The 16,708-nt window shown below is 52.2% G+C and overlaps 7 protein-coding genes across 8 annotated transcripts; 4 read left to right on the top strand and 3 right to left on the bottom strand.

Annotated features, from left to right (window-relative positions):
• Positions 1-6: 6 nt before the first annotated feature.
• On the top strand, positions 7-2,844 carry IPP1_1 (Inorganic pyrophosphatase). 2 transcript variants are annotated; one of them, XM_066117556.1, is made up of 5 exons: positions 7-980; positions 1,155-1,277; positions 1,345-1,688; positions 1,745-1,855; positions 1,911-2,844. In XM_066117556.1, exons 1-5 carry the CDS (start codon positions 255-257, stop codon positions 2,044-2,046), a joined length of 1,440 nt encoding a protein of 479 aa, XP_065977343.1. In that variant the 5' UTR covers positions 7-254; the 3' UTR covers positions 2,047-2,844. The 2 variants fall into 2 exon arrangements, with proteins under 2 accessions (XP_065977343.1, XP_065977344.1); XM_066117557.1 differs by having other exon boundaries at positions 1,345-1,855; positions 1,911-2,390.
• MRPL44_1 (mitochondrial 54S ribosomal protein mL53) lies at positions 2,278-2,627 on the bottom strand (the record flags this gene model as incomplete). Its single annotated transcript, XM_007811947.2, has 2 exons — positions 2,278-2,390; positions 2,447-2,627. The coding sequence occupies 2 exons, from the start codon at positions 2,625-2,627 to the stop codon at positions 2,278-2,280; spliced, it is 294 nt and encodes a 97-aa protein (XP_007810138.2).
• A 784-nt stretch (positions 2,845-3,628) lies between the features above and the next one.
• Positions 3,629-5,257, top strand: SEC20_1 (Protein transport protein sec20). The gene is made up of 2 exons (XM_066117555.1): positions 3,629-4,282; positions 4,346-5,257. The coding sequence occupies exons 1-2, from the start codon at positions 3,987-3,989 to the stop codon at positions 5,226-5,228; spliced, it is 1,179 nt and encodes a 392-aa protein (XP_065977342.1). The 5' UTR covers positions 3,629-3,986; the 3' UTR covers positions 5,229-5,257.
• A 166-nt stretch (positions 5,258-5,423) lies between these two features.
• MDE1_1 (Methylthioribulose-1-phosphate dehydratase) lies at positions 5,424-6,695 on the bottom strand (the record flags this gene model as incomplete). The annotated part of the gene is made up of 3 exons (XM_066117554.1): positions 5,424-5,517; positions 5,676-6,191; positions 6,274-6,695. The coding sequence occupies 3 exons, from the start codon at positions 6,693-6,695 to the stop codon at positions 5,424-5,426; spliced, it is 1,032 nt and encodes a 343-aa protein (XP_065977341.1).
• Positions 6,696-7,860: 1,165 nt separating this feature from the next.
• Positions 7,861-8,343, bottom strand: J3458_022443 (uncharacterized protein). Its single transcript, XM_066123025.1, has one exon. The coding sequence runs from the start codon at positions 8,305-8,307 to the stop codon at positions 7,966-7,968; it is 342 nt and encodes a 113-aa protein (XP_065977340.1). The 5' UTR covers positions 8,308-8,343; the 3' UTR covers positions 7,861-7,965.
• A 632-nt stretch (positions 8,344-8,975) lies between these two features.
• Positions 8,976-10,527, top strand: J3458_003060 (uncharacterized protein). The gene is made up of 2 exons (XM_066117553.1): positions 8,976-9,406; positions 9,565-10,527. The coding sequence occupies exons 1-2, from the start codon at positions 9,251-9,253 to the stop codon at positions 10,003-10,005; spliced, it is 597 nt and encodes a 198-aa protein (XP_065977339.1). The 5' UTR covers positions 8,976-9,250; the 3' UTR covers positions 10,006-10,527.
• Positions 10,528-13,163: 2,636 nt separating this feature from the next.
• Positions 13,164-16,299, top strand: J3458_003059 (uncharacterized protein). The gene is made up of 3 exons (XM_007811943.2): positions 13,164-13,671; positions 13,845-14,921; positions 14,983-16,299. Exons 1-3 carry the CDS (start codon positions 13,561-13,563, stop codon positions 15,484-15,486), a joined length of 1,692 nt encoding a protein of 563 aa, XP_007810134.1. The 5' UTR covers positions 13,164-13,560; the 3' UTR covers positions 15,487-16,299.
• Positions 16,300-16,708: the final 409 nt, after the last annotated feature.

Below are 16,708 nucleotides of genomic sequence, written 5' to 3'. Positions count from 1 at the left end.
TTCGCTCCCGTGCTTCCCCGTGCCCGTCCGTGCCTTAATTTCGTCGGTCGCAGCAACTCCGACGGCCAAACTGCTAAAAACCAGAACCTAGTGTCTAGCTCTGCAGAAGCATCGAGTGAAAATAACCTCGGTTTTGAAGTGCTCATTCCCACTCTCCCGGATCCGCACACGCCAGCCCAACAGAACCAGACTGCCAGAGGAATAAAGACTGGCACGGCCCCTCTTGCCCAACGCAGCACAAACAAGCCCAATTGATGCTCTCCCAACGTGGATTTCGACTCCAAGACCCGCGGCGTCTGCAGAGTCTGTCGCAGCTACTGAGCTGGGCCAATCACGGCACTGTTGGATCAGGCACAGCATCCCGAACTGGACCGGCCACAAGATCAACAACAACATCGACTTCGGTCAAACGGCAAGGCCAGCAACCGCCGACGCTGCTAACGGCGACTCTGGCCAGGTGTGCGTGCCGCCAACCAGGGACAACCACTGGTGCAGCGCTCTCAGCGCCCTCAGGGCCGCGGCAAACAGTACAGAAGGCCGCTGCCCCTGCCTCGCCGTCTGCGAAGTTCCATACCAGGATTATGGCTATGGGTCTGCAAGCCCCGCCCCCTCTTTCTCCATCCCACCGAATCACCTCATCCTTTGTCTCGTCACGACGAACTGCGCAAATTGCTCGTCACTTGTCGGGCTCTGCTACCCAATATTTCTCCTCTACATCTTCCTCCCCGTCATCACCATCCTCTGCCTCATTCACGTCACCCAAAATGGCTTCCGAAGTCACTTACGCCGTTCGCAAGAATGGTGCCCTCAACACCCCGGAGTTCAAGCTCTACATTGAGCAGCATGTTCACCAGAAGGGGGCCAAAGTCAGCAGCAAGGTCATCTCCCCCTTTCACGATATTCCCCTCTATGCCGACAAGGAGAAGGGCATTCTCAACATGGTTGTTGAGATTCCCCGATGGACCAATGCCAAGCTCGAGGTATGTATGAACCTTTTTTTTGTGTGTGTGTGTCTGTTTTGAAGCTCTGTTTGCTTGACAGAGAAGTTGGCAACGGCCCGATTTTTCCCGCAAGCAAATAATCTTGCTGGCCATTGCGCGTCCGCTCAAACCGAAGGGGAGACAGTCTTGCTAACCATCACCCGTCTCAACCAGATCTCCAAGGAACAGGAGCTCAATCCCATCGTGCAGGACAAGGACAAGGCAGGCAATCTTCGATTTGTTCGCAACTGTTTCCCCCACAGGGGCTACCTGTGGAACTACGGTGCCTTCCCCCAAGTAAGTGGTATTACCTAGGCCAGCATATCTTGTTGTAATGACTTTGGTAACTGACGCCCTTCTTCAGACATGGGAGGACCCCGCGCATGAAGACCAACACACCGCGGCCTATGGTGACAACGACCCTCTTGACGTTTGCGAAATCGGCGAGCAAGTTGGTTATACCGGACAGGTAAAGCAGGTCAAGGTTCTCGGCATCATGGCTCTTCTCGACGAGGGTGAGACAGACTGGAAAGTCATTGTTATCGACGTCAACGACCCCCTGGCTCCTGAACTCAACACCGCCGAAGACATCGAGTCCAAGCTGCCCGGCCTTCTACGTGCCACCAACGAGTGGTTCCGCATCTACAAGATCCCTCACGGTAAACCCGAGAACCAGTTCGCTTTCACTGGCGAGACCAAGAACAAAGAGTACTGTCCATCCTAATTGTTCAGACTACTAGTTGCATGCTAACATGGTGTTGAAGATTTGCCAATGATATTATTAAGGAGTGCCACAAGGCCTGGAGCCGCCTCCTCGATGGCAAGACGGAACCCCGACAGGGCCAGAGAGAGAAGGCCGCCGATAAGATCAAGATGTAAGACTCCACAAAAGAGTATTCTTCGTAGCCATTGTACTAACACGTGTTCCAGCACCAACACTACACTTGTGGGCAAGGGTGACTACAGGGCTACGCCGCCCGAAGTCAAGCCTCACGAGGAGCTCCCTCCTGCGGCAGTGGATCCCACCTCTGAGAAATGGTACTTCATCAGCGGTAACTCAGCCTAAGCATACAGCATGCGTGGGGGGCAGAATAATTTATGAGTATCATGAATACAACAAAGAGTAGTTAGGCTGCATAGCAACCCCCCCTCAAGATTATACAAAAAAGTCTTCTGCTTTTAGCAAATCTATTCACTGTACATGCGTAGACCTGCGATTTGGGCAGCATCTCGGTATGCCCCTATTGTAACACAAAAACGCCGCAAATGCAAAACAGTAGGCTATTATGACACATGTTTATTCTGTTAAGTCGGCTGCCTTTTGCAACTGACGAGATTGCCGGTTCACTTCCTCAACAAGTCCCTTGATGTTGATCTTTCCACAGTCGAAGTTGAGCTCCTTGCCGTCCTCTGCAGATTGTCAGCTTTTTCGTCGCCATGTACCACACATCAAATAGGCCACATACTGAACCTGACTTTTAATGAGCTTGCCTCGGTCGAATTTCGAGGAAGAAGAGTTGTCGTTATCGATGTACCGTTGGCACGGGCATTAGGAGGCAGAAACGTGAGGAACAGTCGAGCGGGCTTTGCGCATGCTGAAAACGGGTTGAACTTGGCCGTAATCTCGGTCACAAATTTTGTGATCATCTTGAAGACGGGACGCACCGCGCGGGGTGACCGGACCAGGCGGTAGAAAATGGCGATTGAGGCTCAATTGGCATCTTGATCCATCCCAGAAGAAACCGGTCGGTTCGTTCGTTGGACGAGTACGCTGCGGCTCCACGTCACGTGCTACACGTTTCCTCCACGCCAAAAAAAAAGCGTATGTAACTAGGTCCCGCAGCGACATAAAACTGCTCGAGCAAAGGCGGATGCTTTGTTTCTTCTTCCTTTTGTTTTCCTCAAGCATCGCCCTCTGGGAAACGCCACGCTTCCATGCTAACAAACGGAGATTCTCCCTGCAATCTGGTTCACTAGATCTGACAGGAGAAAAAAATCTCAATTTCTGCTCCCTGTTTTTTTTTTCGGGAGTGGCAGAAAGATATTTGCATGTGAGAAATTCGGAGAAGCCTCTACACTGAAAAACTTGGAAACTTGTTTTGCCGCGGTCACTCTTATAACGAGAAGGACGGGCCTGCCCGTGAGGGCTCGGCGTCAATCGACGTCCGCAGTTGGCATCAGAAATATCAGGGTCGCCTTAGTCCTCTTCTGGGGGGATTTTTGGTCGTCTCCTCTGGGAAGCTGCTGCGCAGATTGTGTGTTGACACTTGAGTGCGATGCGTGGCGTGGCTGATAGCCATGATTCGATTCCGATTATTCTTCCTGGAGGGCGATGCTTCACCTTTTTTCCTTCACCCAGGTATGTTGCGCCTTTGCAGTGGTAGGATGATGCTAACTTTGGTGCCTGGGCTTGGTCTGGGCTACCGGTGACGGGGTGGTGGTGATGGGATTGGGGGAGGAGTTGGTGAATCATTGGGCTGATTTTTGAATTTTGGCTGGGCTTGGATAGTTTGGTAGTTGATTGATAAAATTCTAAAGCTGTCGGTATGGAGTCTGATGTTCTGTTATCGTGTGCCTTTTGTTTTTCACTTTACGTGGTGCATCATTGACTTGAAAGGATGGCTGGCGCCTGTGCGAAATTTGTTCCCATTTTTGTACATTTTGGCATTATCCATTCTCGGAACATTCGCATGATTAAATATCGAATGCAACAAAAACTGTCAATGTCGGATGTTTTGTTTCCCAAGTTGCCAGCTGTGGTGCGTCGGTGAATTTGTCCGGTTGGAGTCCTGAATTGTCGAACGTCGTGATAACTTGAAGCTCCGAAAACCAAAACGCCAATCAGCCCAAACGTACCACGTCACAGCCCCACACAACTATGCTGTTCCCGAGAGCTGCCATGCTGTCTTGAGACTATGAACCAGTCCAGGTGATGGTCATTCTAGTCCTGCAACCCCCCAAATATACAAAGAAGAGGACGTGTTCCCACCAAGACCCCGATTCACAATGTCCCTAGCAGCCCTGCAAGAGCGGTTTACCGCTCTGCAGGAGACCACAGCTCAGCTAAGGGAGTTGATCGACCGGCTCGCCCATCTCGATTTCCAACCCGGCTCCGTGCCCCAAGGAACGGACGAAGAAAGCAGCGTAAGCGGCGAGTTGAGCGCAGAAATCAGTCTGTTGTTACGAAATGGCCTAGAAGAGCAAGAACTCCTCCGGGAAGAAGTCAAGTTCGTGCGGCCGGATGGCGACGACAAAACAATATTAAGGGATGGTGTTGAACGGCTTGGTGCCGAACTAGTCAAGTATTTTTGACCCTTTGCTCTCCCCCAAAGATGCAGGCACCAACCAGCGTACTGACTGAACAGCTGTCGAGGCGACTTTCGAAAAGCACGACTAGCAGCACGAGAATCCCTGGCCAAGGCGCAAAAACTAGAACGGCAACTCCTAGTCCAGTCCTACTCCCGGCCCGTCTCCGAGCCAGATATCCCCCAGCCCGAACCCGACGAAGCATCCGCGCCTGCGCCCATGCCCCGACCCCAGCGATACGTCCAACAGCACCACCAACACTCCAATCTCAGTGAAGACGAGCAGCGAACCGTCGGCGCGAGCAGCAACGTCACCAATGCGCTTCGCCGCACGCACGACCTCATCGCCGCAGAGCTCTTCCGCAGCGAGTATGCACACCAGACTCTCACCGAGTCTTCTGCCACGCTGAAACAGCTCAATGAATCGTATACCACGATGGGTAGCATGCTTGCCAGTTCAAAGGACTTGCTGGGGACTTTGCTGCGGTCACAGAAGAGCGACACATGGTATTTGCAGACGGCCATGTATATGCTGATGGCGACGGGGGCGTGGTTGCTATTCAGGCGGCTTCTGTACGGGCCCATGTGGTATCTGGTTTGGTTGCCGCTGCGGATAGTCTTTGGAGTGGGCTCCAAAGCGGGCAATGCCATGATGCCGCGAGGAGCTGGCGAGTCCGGGAAAGTTGGTGGCGTGGGAGAGAATTCAAAGGTCTCCGCAGAAGGCCTGCCTAGAGAGGACTTGCCGACGGCGCAGGTCAGAGAGAAGAGGGACGCGGGGGCCGGTGAGGATTCTATGATTGAAGAGGTTGCTCAGGCTGTGGCGGAGGCTGACCAGTTGGGGAATCTGGTTGAGGATGAAAATGGGAATCCGGAGGATCGGCCGAGAAATCCTTTGAAGAGGGTGTGGGAGCCGGAGACGGACACGCAACGCGATGAATTGTAAGGTGTTGATGATACAAAGCATACGTCTATATATAAAAAAGTTCGATACCTTCTCCCTGATACTCCTCGTTCTGTTGAAGATTGACAGCTCTTGAACTTTTTGCACTCCTTCCGTGGTCTCAATTCTCAATGCGCCTCATGATCGTTGAAACATGTATATCTCCCTTGCCACCAAGTATATCACAGCGAACAACAATCAAGATCGATCAGGCGCAACACGAGCAATATCACTGATCCACGGGATACCCAGCTTCTTCATCTCCACCGCCAACTGGAACAAATAATCCAGACTATATCAAAAAAGAAAAAGAAAAAAAAGTCAGCCGTTGCTTTTCTATCTTTATCTTTCATTTTTGGTCTTGGTTTTCCTCCTCACTGCACACACATGTCGAGAGATTTGGGAGGCCAAAAAATAAAAAAAATATTAAAAAAAAAAAAAAACACTCACCTCTCACACATAGTCTTTGCCTTGTGCACGTTATCCCCCCATACATAAACCCCGTGCCTCCTGACGAGCACGGCATACGTATCCGGATACCTGTCCATGGCCTCCTCCAGATACTCGGTCAGGTCCTCCTCATGCGGGGTGTTCTCAATGACGGGAATCCTCAGCGTGTCATGGTAGCCCAGGTTGCCCTGCTTGGTGGTGCCCCTTCCGAAGCCCTTGATCTGCTCAATGTTGTTGATCTCAAAGACCTTGTCGCTGCCGGGGCCCTGGGCCTCGAGGAGCAGAGTGACGAGGACAGCCCACTGCGAGTGCGTATGGATGCAGCAGCCGGCGTTGCGGCGCGTGAAGGCGGCCAGGAAGAGGGGCGTGCACTGCGACGGTTTGTAGCACGGCGGCGAGCGGAGGTAGCTGCGCTGCTTGAGGGTCGGCTCCTGGGCGGAGAGGGAGAGCACGTATATGTCTGTGTTTTTCATGAGTTCCTTCTGGACGCCCGAGGGCGCGATGTAGACGAGGTCTCTGGTTTGGCCGTCATTGTGAGTATTGCGTGAATAGCTAGCTGCATGGCGATGGGGAGGCGGGGTGGTGGTCTGGTACGAACTCATCGCGGATTGAGCATCCTCCTCCGGTGCCCGTCACCCATCCCAGAGTCCAAAACTTGGCGCACAGCGAGGGGATGAGGTTGGCGGGATGTTCTGGGTTGTCAGATGTGATGAGCCGGTCGGCGGCGTCGTTGTCGAGACGGGGCTTCTCGACGTCTTGCAGCGTTGCCATACTGACTGTTTCGGCGAATATGTTCAGATATAATCTCGGTATAGGGACCCCCTGGGTCAGTAGTTCATCACAATTGGCGAGTTTCCTGGAGGCCGTGATGTTTGAGGAATTGGGCAAACGGTGAAGCACGGGTGGGGCTGCCTGACTGACCTTCACGAACGAGGTGGCATGGACTTGTGAGGAACGCAGAGAGTCAACTATTATTATTACTACTCTGTACATGTACGGTAGAAACGTGGATAATGGCATGCAAGCCTGCGGGTGGTCAATGGCTCCATGAGTTTGAGCAGAATCTACTCTGTTTGTGAACTCGGTTCAAGCAGCTTCTAATAGTACTACTCCATAGATGCTCGTGGTTGTGTGCGCAGTGCGGGTTGGCCAGGGTTGGCTGGCTTGACCCGTCACGAGTCCGCCCTTTGTCAAGGCCTGGTGTCAGGACTCAGGAGTCAGGACAGTCAGGACAGAGTCGCATTATATTTTATATTTTATTTCATTTTCAAGTTCAACACGCGGCATGCCTCCTTTCCAGCAAATGTCTCGAATTTCTCGCAGTCAGCACTGAGCAGTTCAAGCTGTCGCAGCGCCGGGCCCGTTTGTATTATTGCCTTTTTACTAGGGCGTAGCGGTACAAAAAAGTAAGGACTTTGTCTTTTTTTATGGAGTAAGGTGGGCTATGTGCAGCCACGACGCGCTACAGACGCGACGGCTGAACTTTCCATGGTGGCCACGAGAGCTTTACCTAATACTCCGCGTACCAGTCCCTCGACATTGTCCAGAGAGCACCTTGAGCAAGCGGTCCGCAGATCTTGGGCAACTGACTACCAAAGAAACACGAGCAAAGGCCCGATCTCGTATTTTCGACGGAGCTTCATGCTCGATATCCTTTGTGCCACTCATGCATCGACTCTCCCGCCCTTTAATCCCGAAATCAACAGATTAGGCCAGTACTGCATGGACCCGGTGACAGGCTTGTTGAGTGAGCCCATCCCTTTGGCTGTGCTAAGGTGCCAGTCAGGTATCGGCCCCATTTTTTCTGCGATACCTAACGGGTACCTTTTTAGCGTCAAAAAGGCCCCATACGCTAGGTTCGGCTGTAATATGTGCGATGTAGCTCTTTGTAACTCACAGCATTGCTAGTACTTCTATCATCTTATTATTTCCTAGCGGGGTTAAGTATCTTTAAATGTAGGGTTTTTAATTGGCTAAAACCAGAATTCGATACCTGACTGGCACCTTAGCACAGCCAAAGGGATGTCGCACCTGGGACAAGCGCCTGGCTCAATTTCCGGACATGAAAGGGCTGAAGGTTACCCAAAGGGGGGGGAAGACGACGTCACAAGCATGTCAGGTGCCGCATTGTTCAGTGCACAACCCCGTCAACGACTCAGCGTCCATGTCAACATGCTCCCTCTACGAGGGCTGTCTGAGGACATCTGGAAATTTGCTCGCGTTCGGAATGGGCCTGGAGCTGTTCCCCGGGAGATGAATCACAGTCACAGTACGGAGTAATAGGACCAGCTCAATCATAACAAACAACAAGGACGTCATTACAAGCCAGGCACTGTTTTCGGCGCCGGAGTGGCAACCAGAATTCCTCCTGAATCACTGCAATGTCGAGTCTTGCCTTGTCTTGGAGTGACACGGGCGACAATCGGCCGCCTCCACAGGATGAGAAGACGAACTTGGCAACGATGGACAAAGCCGTCCGCCACCGAGTGCGGAGGAGGCTGCTACTAGCCGCCATGAGGCCAGGGGGTCTGGCGGTGGGATGTGATGCGCGTTGACAGCTCAATTTCAATCCGAGTCCATCATGCGGCCATGCCCTCTCGCTGAGCACAATCATACAGACCACCGAGTACATTGAGATAAAATACGGAGTAGCAACGCCAGATTTCACACAATGTCCAAGGTCAGCTCATGGGGCTGCTCCGTCCAGACGTACGTTGTAGGGGACAAGGGTGTCTGTGTGGCATCGTGTAATTAACAATGCACCAGACCGCTTGCAGAGCTCGGCAGAAAAACCTTGGACGAGGACGGCGTGTTGTATAGTACAAGCCGCTTCGCTCCGTACGACGTGCATGGTGTCACTCTGTAGATCCCCCAGGCGCCAATCACGGTCAATTTGGGACCTGGTTGCTTGTGAATGCGCGAGCCCTCGGCCCTCGACATGTACAGTACTTGGCCCTCGAGGACCACCAGGACCAACAGGACCACCACAGGCACTAGCAACGGCCGACACGAGAAACGACAGGGGTTGAGGTGCTCGGGTGGCCGGGGCCCATGGCACATTGGCCAGTGGCCAGTGGCGCAAACGGCCAACGGACAGCGGGGAGCCCACATTGCCTTGGCTGGTGGCAACTGGCAACTGGCGATTGGGTCCATGTCGTCCGGGTCCCACCAATAGCACTCCAGATACGGAATACCTGTTCGAAAAGTTCCTGTCGGCACCAATTGACCGTTGACCCCTTGCTGCCGTGCTGCTGCTAGGGCGCAAGGCGAGACCACAGCGTAATAACATCTGGACACAAACAAAAAGTGAATACTAACTACTTCGCTCCCACCATACGGAGCGCGTGCCGCGCCAGCTGCCCGTCACCCCTGGTAAATAAAGGACCTCGCTTCCCCCCCGGTTCAATCAAGGCTTGAAATTCTATTCCTCGATCTCTTTCTCTCACACGTGCGTCCTCCACATATAAGTCTCTCGCTTCGGTCAATCTCTCTTTCTGTTCTTTAGCCTTTTAATAATCCAGTGCAGCCCTAATACTGTCCAAGTTTCTGCACTTTCATCGAGTTCAATCGTCAAGATGCGTTTCACCACCTTCCTCGTTTCTGGCGCTCTCGCTGCCGTTGCTGTCGCTCAGTCTGCCACCACTTCTGCCAGTGTCGCTGAATCATCCGCCGATGCCTGTCTGAAGAACTGCCCGGAAAGTGATGTAAACTGCAAGGCTCACTGCATCCCTGTAAGTTGACTTTTCAGTTTTGTTTTATTGGCTACCTAGGTAGTTAGTCGCGCGCCGGCCACTTGGTGTTCGCGTGATTCTGTCTCCCAACTGTGCTAGCCAATTGATTGTCGCTCGCCCATCTTCTGGACCATTCGCTGACGGAGCAATTACCACAGGTTCCTTCTCCCAATGATCAGAACATCGCAAACACCGATGCGTGTATCAGAAAATGCAATCAGGGCGACGGCAGCGCAGAACAGTCCAAGGCATACGGGGAGTGCAAAAAGGCTTGCGAGGAGAAGTACTACTACGTCTCCAGCGAGGGAACTCCCCAAGCTACTGGAGGTACCGGTAACAACGGTAACAGCGGCGGTTCTGCATCTGGCTCTGACGCCTCGCCCACTGCCACTGCCACTGCCACCGGCACTGGCGCTTCTCCTTCTCGCTCTGCCTCTGGTACTGGTTCTTCTGGCTCCCGGACCACTGGCTCGGGGTCTGCATCGGGTACCCAGACTGGCACCGGAGCTTCTGCTACCAAGACTGGCGCCGCTGCCGGCCTCACTATTGGCTCGTCTGGTGCCTTTGTCGGCGCCCTTGCTGCCCTTCTTGCTCTGTAAATCCCATTTCGATATTCATCTTTTGGTTGCCTGAAATTGGTTGGAATACGGTATTAATGCGGATGTAATGGGAGCACCTGTATTTGTATTGTATGTAGTGAGTGGGCGGTAAATCATGGGGAGGGGGAAAGTTAATACCCATAATCTGGATATGGTTCAAAATGAAACAAAGCGTTGGTCCATGATAATCAGTTCTGCTGCGATTTCAAACTTTCTGCGACATTGCCATTACGTGCCTTGGGCCTAGTGACATGGGCAATGTGCAATGCAAATTAGTCTTGTCATGGCTGGGGTACTTTTGTTGCCAGGTTACGTACATGGCGCCGCTCCCTACGATTATTGCCCGTAATACAGTGCTTCATTTCCTCGTGCTGAGAACGGATGAGACAAGTCTTGCGTTGACGGACGACTTCAGTTTGCATCTGGCGCGACTCAACCCATTGCCTGATTAGATACTGTGCGGGCCAATGTAGATACTTGGTAGTATAGATGACACATACTGGAGACAACTTGAATTTTATACCATCATTCGTCACGACTGTGTACTAATGCACTCCTACTTACTAGGCCTGCCTTGTACTCTGTAGTCTCGTTTAGTGTGACACTATGCTTATTGGGCTAGCATGATAAGTTATTACGAGGGTTGTCTAATTCGTCGCTGACTGGGTAACTCATCCATGGAGTGTCATGTCAGTAAGTACTTAAGTACTTAAGTCATGCATGGGGTAAATTTTACTTGTACGGTTAGCTACCTACGCGCGCGGCCCCTGGTTCTGGTGACAGCATAACTATTACAAGACAGGTCTTCAATTGTCACTAACTATTAGAAGTCTTATGTATTAAGTAAAAAATTCTGTTTAGCTGTCTTGTGATAGATGATAGCCAGAGGACACCCCCTTGGCGCGCTATTAGGTACCTACCTGGTAGATACCCACCTACTTCAGTAACTTTGGTACCTACCTAGGTAGGTACGTAGTAGGCAGGTAGATGAACATCAAAGATAGTGATTGCATGTCTCGCCTCACGTTACAGCTACCCTACAGACTGGCAGCAACTTCCCTCTGGGGCCTACGAAATAGTTATTTTGCCACGGCACTCGGTGGGACCAAGGCATGGGGCAATCTTCTGGGTTATCATGAGAAATAGGTACCGTTCCTAGCAGAGCCATTGATATCTTCATACAGCTTAGTTTGAGGGAGCAAGTTCAAGAGAGCCCCGACATGCACATCGTCTCTTGCTGTGGCTACCCTACGTGCTATCAGAGGCATGCTATCAGAGGCATGCTAGGAGCAAGGGCAAATATTGCGCCGAGGAATTATTGAAGAGGTGTTGCAAACTTGCCTCTACGTGTCCTCTCAACTCGCACATGATGACAAACCGTCTTCGCAACCGCATGTCCGGCCGGGCTCCTTGGCCGAATTGGCCGAAATCCCTCGCACCACGTGGGGAGGGGCCCATGAACGGATGGCAGAGCAGGCGACTTGTCCTTTCTTAGTAGTGCCTTAGTTATTCAGGTGCTGCATTGTTATCCTGTTGAAAGGGCAAGTATAGCGTAGTTGAGTTTCCATTTCGGCTTCTAGGCCCCTCACACGGGTCACGGAGCGATCTGTGCGTGAAGACCGGTGAAAGCAAGTCTACAAGCCTAGTTTTGGGGAATAATAACACGTGGCTTCTTTCTGGGTGCTAGTAGTCATTTTTCGGGGCTGTGACATTTGACTAGTGACGGGCTTCTTTGGGATGTATGGGATGAAAAGACGGGCGAGAGGCACTTGAGTTAGTTTCCAACACCCTGAACTGTGAGTGGCCAGTTGCTTAGTCAATCAACGTGAGCATTGGAACCCTGCGTGCCTGAGCTTTCTATTTATATTTTTTATTATGTTCAGGCACCTCTATTCTGCAGCAGGCTTCAATTTGAACGCCTTACTATTTGGGTGGAAGAGGAAAAGCGATATTCGGGAGACATCATCCCAAGCAAGTATTTTACTGGCCCGGGAGCAAAACCTGGCACGGCCATGGCTACCTAGGTATGTCTTGGTTGCCTGGGCAGTTGCTGCAATTTGACTATTGTATGACCGAGCATCATAATAAGGACAATGTCCCGAAATGTCTCATCAGCTGTGATAGTCTCGAGAAGAATAGATGGCGATCACGACTGGTGGTATTATTCACGGCTTACAGTAACCACATCTTACCAGCGCAATAGGTACAAAATGCGTTATGCGAGATGGTTCATCTTGTGGAAGAATGAAAGAGAAGAAAAATTATAAAGACTGAGGTATATCCCCATGATTCAGTCCTAAGCCTCCCTTGCCAGAGCCTCTTCTTCTTCTTCAATCCTACTTGGAACTCTCAAAGCCAACACGCAAAGAAGAACGGGTTTATACCGGGAAAAAAAAGTCCAAAAATCCAAAAAAAAGCCCAAAAGGAAAATGAAGCTCAGCCTCGCTTGTCTCTGTTTGTTTCGCTGGCAATGCATTTGCAAGCTCCCCCGCCGGCCGCGCTTCCCCCAGCCACAATCCCACGGCCACAGCCACACGCCCGCCCATCCCCACCCTGATCAAACGTTTTGGCTAGGCGTCCGTTCAACTTGATGGTCTCAGGTTAACTACTTGTTTATACAGGAGGTGCTGTATTGAGCTAACAAGCATGCGCTAATATTATGCTTATAGACATGCTCCAAGGAACAAAATACGTGTACCTATTTTCACAAAATCAGGAACGGGCGTACCCCAACTGGCAGCCAAAGGTTCCGCTGGAAATGGACAACCACGCCTTGCAGACATTCTCAGCACCCAGTACGTTCCCGGTTCCCTGGCCTGGCGTTTCTCATCTCCCGAGAGAAGTACTCAAGTAAACTAATCCGGGAAATGCCTGACATGTATAGTGCACATCGGAAGGAGCAGCGTGCAATAAGAGTGATCAGACTGGCGTCGTCGTCTGCAGTTCAAATGCTGGCCGGCATACGATAGAATGGCTCGCCTAAATCCCAAATTCGACATCTTGGGTTCCCGCTGATCGAGCGAGAGAGTGGGAGCATCTGGCTACTAGCCTGTCTACCTAGATGGGTTGGCAATTTGATCAAATTGATATTCGAAATAACTGATTAGTCATGCCGAACTGCGTCGTGCCTGCCAAGCTAGTGTGTCTGGCCGGCCCCCCCCCGCATTGCGCATTGGGGCGCCGCCGACTTGGACTTTGCACACTCTAGCGCTGCCCCAAAAAAGTTTGGGGCTCATTGTCCCCTGCCAGGCTCGAGCAGCTTCTACCAGTCGACGTGTCCTTAACCACCCCAGGCCCTGCCAGCTCCAGCTTTGCTGTCCTTAAGTAAACTTCTCCACGAGCCACTTTACCTTCGCTCATCTCATCTCTCTTCCGATTCTTCTTCAACTTCCTCTTGGAATCCTAAGCCACTCCTCGAGCCCTGGCATTGGCACCAATTGACACCCTCTGGAGCTTGTCTTCCTGCCTTGCCTATATTCTGAACCGACTTGCGCTGTGCGCTCTTGGTCGTAGTCTTTGCATTCCCCAACCTGCTGGTCGTATTCTGTCGATACCATGAAGTTCAATGCTGCTGCTGCGGCTGTCTCTGCCGCCATCTTGGCTGGCACTGCTCACGCTGACAAGCCTGAGGAGTCTCCTGTCGTCCCCGAACTTCCCACCTTTACTGTAAGTAAAGAAAGAACAAAACTCCTTCCTCCCCAGCTTTGCCCTTGAACACACTGGCCTCTCTGCCCAGTGCAGCCCATCTCGGTGCTTGCAGCTCATGTGGACACTTGTCCAACAAGTCAAGGCCGGCCAGCTCATCCGAACATCTAGAAGCTAACACCCTGCTTTACTAGCCCACCACCTTGAAAGCTCCCTTCCTCGAGCAGTTCACCGATGACTGGGAGAAGCGATGGAAGCCTTCTCATGCCAAGAAGGACATGAAGGGCTCTGGAAAGGATGAGGAGGAATGGGCCTTTGTAGGCGAGTGGGCTGTCGAGGAGCCCTACCAGTACAAGGGCATGGCTGGCGACAAAGGCCTTGTTGTCAAGAATCCGGCTGCCCACCACGCCATCTCTGCCAAGTTCCCCAAGAAGATTGACAACAAGGGTAAGACTCTTGTCGTTCAGTACGAGGTCAAGCTTCAGAAGGGCCTCGAGTGCGGTGGCGCCTACATGAAGTTGCTGCGCGACAACAAGGCTCTTCATCAGGAGGAGTTCAGCAACACGACTCCCTACGTCATCATGTTTGGTCCCGATAAGTGTGGCCACACCAACAAGGTCCACTTCATCTTCAACCACAAGAACCCCAAGACTGGCGAGTACGAGGAGAAGCACCTGTCCTCCCCCCCTACCGCCAAGATCGTCAAGACTACCGAGCTGTACACTTTGATTGTGCACCCCAACAACACCTATGCCATCAAGCAGAATGGTGAGGAGGTCAAGTCTGGTTCTCTCCTCGAGGACTTCACTCCCGCCGTCAACCCCCCCGCCGAGATCGACGACCCCAAGGACTCCAAACCCGACACTTGGGTTGACGAGGCCCGTATCCCTGACCCTGAGGCTAAGAAGCCCGAGGACTGGGACGAGGACGCTCCCTTTGAAATTGTTGACGAGGAGGCCACCATTCCTGAGGACTGGCTTGAGAATGAGCCCCTCACCGTCCCCGACCCTGAGGCCCAGAAACCTGAGGACTGGGACGACGAAGAGGATGGCGACTGGGTCGCTCCCACTGTCCCTAACCCCAAGTGTGCCGATGTCTCTGGTTGTGGCCCCTGGACCAAGCCCATGAAGAAGAACCCTGACTATAAGGGCAAGTGGACTGCCCCGTTCATTGACAATCCTGCCTACAAGGGACCTTGGGCTCCTCGCAAGATTAAGAACCCTGCCTTCTTCGAGGACAAGACCCCCGCCAACTTTGAACCCATGGGCGCTGTAAGTAATCCCAAGCGGCATTCGATGTACCAAAGAGAGCACTTGCTAAACTTGCCTTTAGATTGGCTTCGAGATCTGGACGATGCAAAACGATATCCTCTTCGACAACGTCTACATTGGCCACTCCATCGAGGATGCCGAGAAGCTGGCTGCTGAGACTTTCAAACTCAAGCACCCCGTTGAGAAGGCGCTGGCTGAGGCTGACAAGCCCAAGGAGGAAGACAAGCCCAAGTCTCCCTCTGATCTCAAGTTCCTCGATGACCCTGTCCACTACATCAAGGAGAAGCTCGATCTCTTCCTCACCATCGCCAAGAATGATCCTGTTGAGGCCATCAAATTTGTTCCAGAGGTTGCTGGTGGCATTGGTGCCATTATCGTGACTCTCGCTGCCATTGTTGTTGGTCTCATTGGCCTTGGCGGATCCTCTCCCGCTGTCAAGGACACTGCAGCCGCTGTCAAGGACAAGGCCAAGGAGGCCAAGGATAAGGTTGCTCAGGCTACTGCGACTGGTGCCGAGAAGGCTAAGGGAGAGGCCAGCAAGCGAGCCACTCGCAGCCAGTCGTAAGCCGATTGCTAAAAATGACGGAAGAAAGGAGAGGGGATGAATGGAATGGGAATGGGAATGGGAAAGGGGATGAATGAATTCTGGACAAACACAAACCTGGAACTCTGGCGTCTTGATGGACCAAGAATTTTGAGAACAGTATGCGACAGATTTGGAGCAAGAAAAAAAAAGGTTCAAAAGAAAGCTTTGCTAATTGCTATTTGTTGTTTTGCTCAGAGATGCTTTGGTTTTTAATTTAGTCAGCCTTACCTCCCACGTTTTCACGAAGCCTGGGAGCGATGACGGACTCTAGGACATGGCGAGCGTGTATTTAGATGGGGACGTTCCTGGCCTTGGGCGGACCCTGCCATGTACAACAAATAGGCGACATGAATCTGATTAAATGTTTAAAAGCGCCTGCTGGGTTGCATGGATTGCTTGGCTTTGGAAAGTGAAACCTAGTTTGGGAGAGCATGTTCGGAAAGCTTTCCGATGCCGACGATTGGCAGAGTGGAGAGAGGAGGATATCAAGCAGGAGGAGGTTTAGTACCTGGTAGCTTCACCGCACGACATTATGTGTGACGAAGTCCATGTATGGCGTTTTGCTGTTCGTGTATATATGACAATGTTGGAGTTGAGACCTGACAGGTTCCTGCTACTGTTTGCTGATTCAAGTTGGCCAGCCAGGCCACGCTGCGCCGGCCGGTGCGTCGCAAGCAGTGTTCCGTCCGGGTGCGGCGTACTCCCTCCGGAGAATTAGTAATTAACTTGTTAGCTACCGCACGTGCGTAGTATTTTTATTGTACGGAGTATTATTATTACGCCAACTCGCTGCATCTATTTAGATAGAAACATGACAGGGCGGTACGCCGTATCCGGAGAGCAGAGACCACCATGGATGCAGGGATGGGCGATTAACGATGTCCTGGCTCCGTGAGTCGGAGGTCGGGGGGAACGGTCGGCAATGACGGAATTGGGCGGCACGGGTGAATGGACCGGGCGTCTGCGTCCTACGGCGAGTGTCGGACTGCATGCAATATGCCATCCAATGCTTACACGCTCTCTCAGCCTCGTGACGGGGCAAAGTGGACGACGAGTCGTCTGTTTCCTCCAAGGGCTGGGGTTGCTGGCATGGTTGGGATCGTTGGGATCGCGGGGGGTTGCTATGGTGGCACCGTGCCACCCCGCAGACAGCTTTATTATCACGACTAGTCTGGAACAGCCAAAACCGGTCCCCGGTGCT

Source organism: Metarhizium acridum, assembly GCF_019434415.1.
Source record: "Metarhizium acridum strain ARSEF 324 chromosome Unknown scaffold_13, whole genome shotgun sequence".
Taxonomy (NCBI): Eukaryota; Fungi; Ascomycota; class Sordariomycetes; order Hypocreales; family Clavicipitaceae; genus Metarhizium; species Metarhizium acridum.
The sequence above is the reverse complement of the archived record's forward strand: the minus strand, read 5'-3'. Positions and strand labels throughout refer to the sequence as shown.

Bases quoted from the DNA above. Each gene is read 5' to 3' on its own strand.
- IPP1_1 (XM_066117556.1), top strand. From the start codon at position 255: ATGCTCTCCCAACGTGGATTTCGACTCCAAGACCCGCGGCGTCTGCAG. The intron at 1,689-1,744 runs GTACTGTCCATC...ATGGTGTTGAAG, and splicing joins GGCGAGACCAAGAACAAAGA to ATTTGCCAATGATATTATTA. The intron at 1,856-1,910 runs GTAAGACTCCAC...CACGTGTTCCAG, and splicing joins GCCGCCGATAAGATCAAGAT to CACCAACACTACACTTGTGG.
- SEC20_1 (XM_066117555.1), top strand. From the start codon at position 3,987: ATGTCCCTAGCAGCCCTGCAAGAGCGGTTTACCGCTCTGCAGGAGACC. The intron at 4,283-4,345 runs GTATTTTTGACC...CTGACTGAACAG, and splicing joins CTTGGTGCCGAACTAGTCAA to CTGTCGAGGCGACTTTCGAA.
- J3458_022443 (XM_066123025.1), bottom strand. From the start codon at position 8,307: ATGTACTCGGTGGTCTGTATGATTGTGCTCAGCGAGAGGGCATGGCCG.
- J3458_003060 (XM_066117553.1), top strand. From the start codon at position 9,251: ATGCGTTTCACCACCTTCCTCGTTTCTGGCGCTCTCGCTGCCGTTGCT. The intron at 9,407-9,564 runs GTAAGTTGACTT...CAATTACCACAG, and splicing joins GCAAGGCTCACTGCATCCCT to GTTCCTTCTCCCAATGATCA.
- J3458_003059 (XM_007811943.2), top strand. From the start codon at position 13,561: ATGAAGTTCAATGCTGCTGCTGCGGCTGTCTCTGCCGCCATCTTGGCT. The intron at 13,672-13,844 runs GTAAGTAAAGAA...CTGCTTTACTAG, and splicing joins CCGAACTTCCCACCTTTACT to CCCACCACCTTGAAAGCTCC. The intron at 14,922-14,982 runs GTAAGTAATCCC...ACTTGCCTTTAG, and splicing joins ACTTTGAACCCATGGGCGCT to ATTGGCTTCGAGATCTGGAC.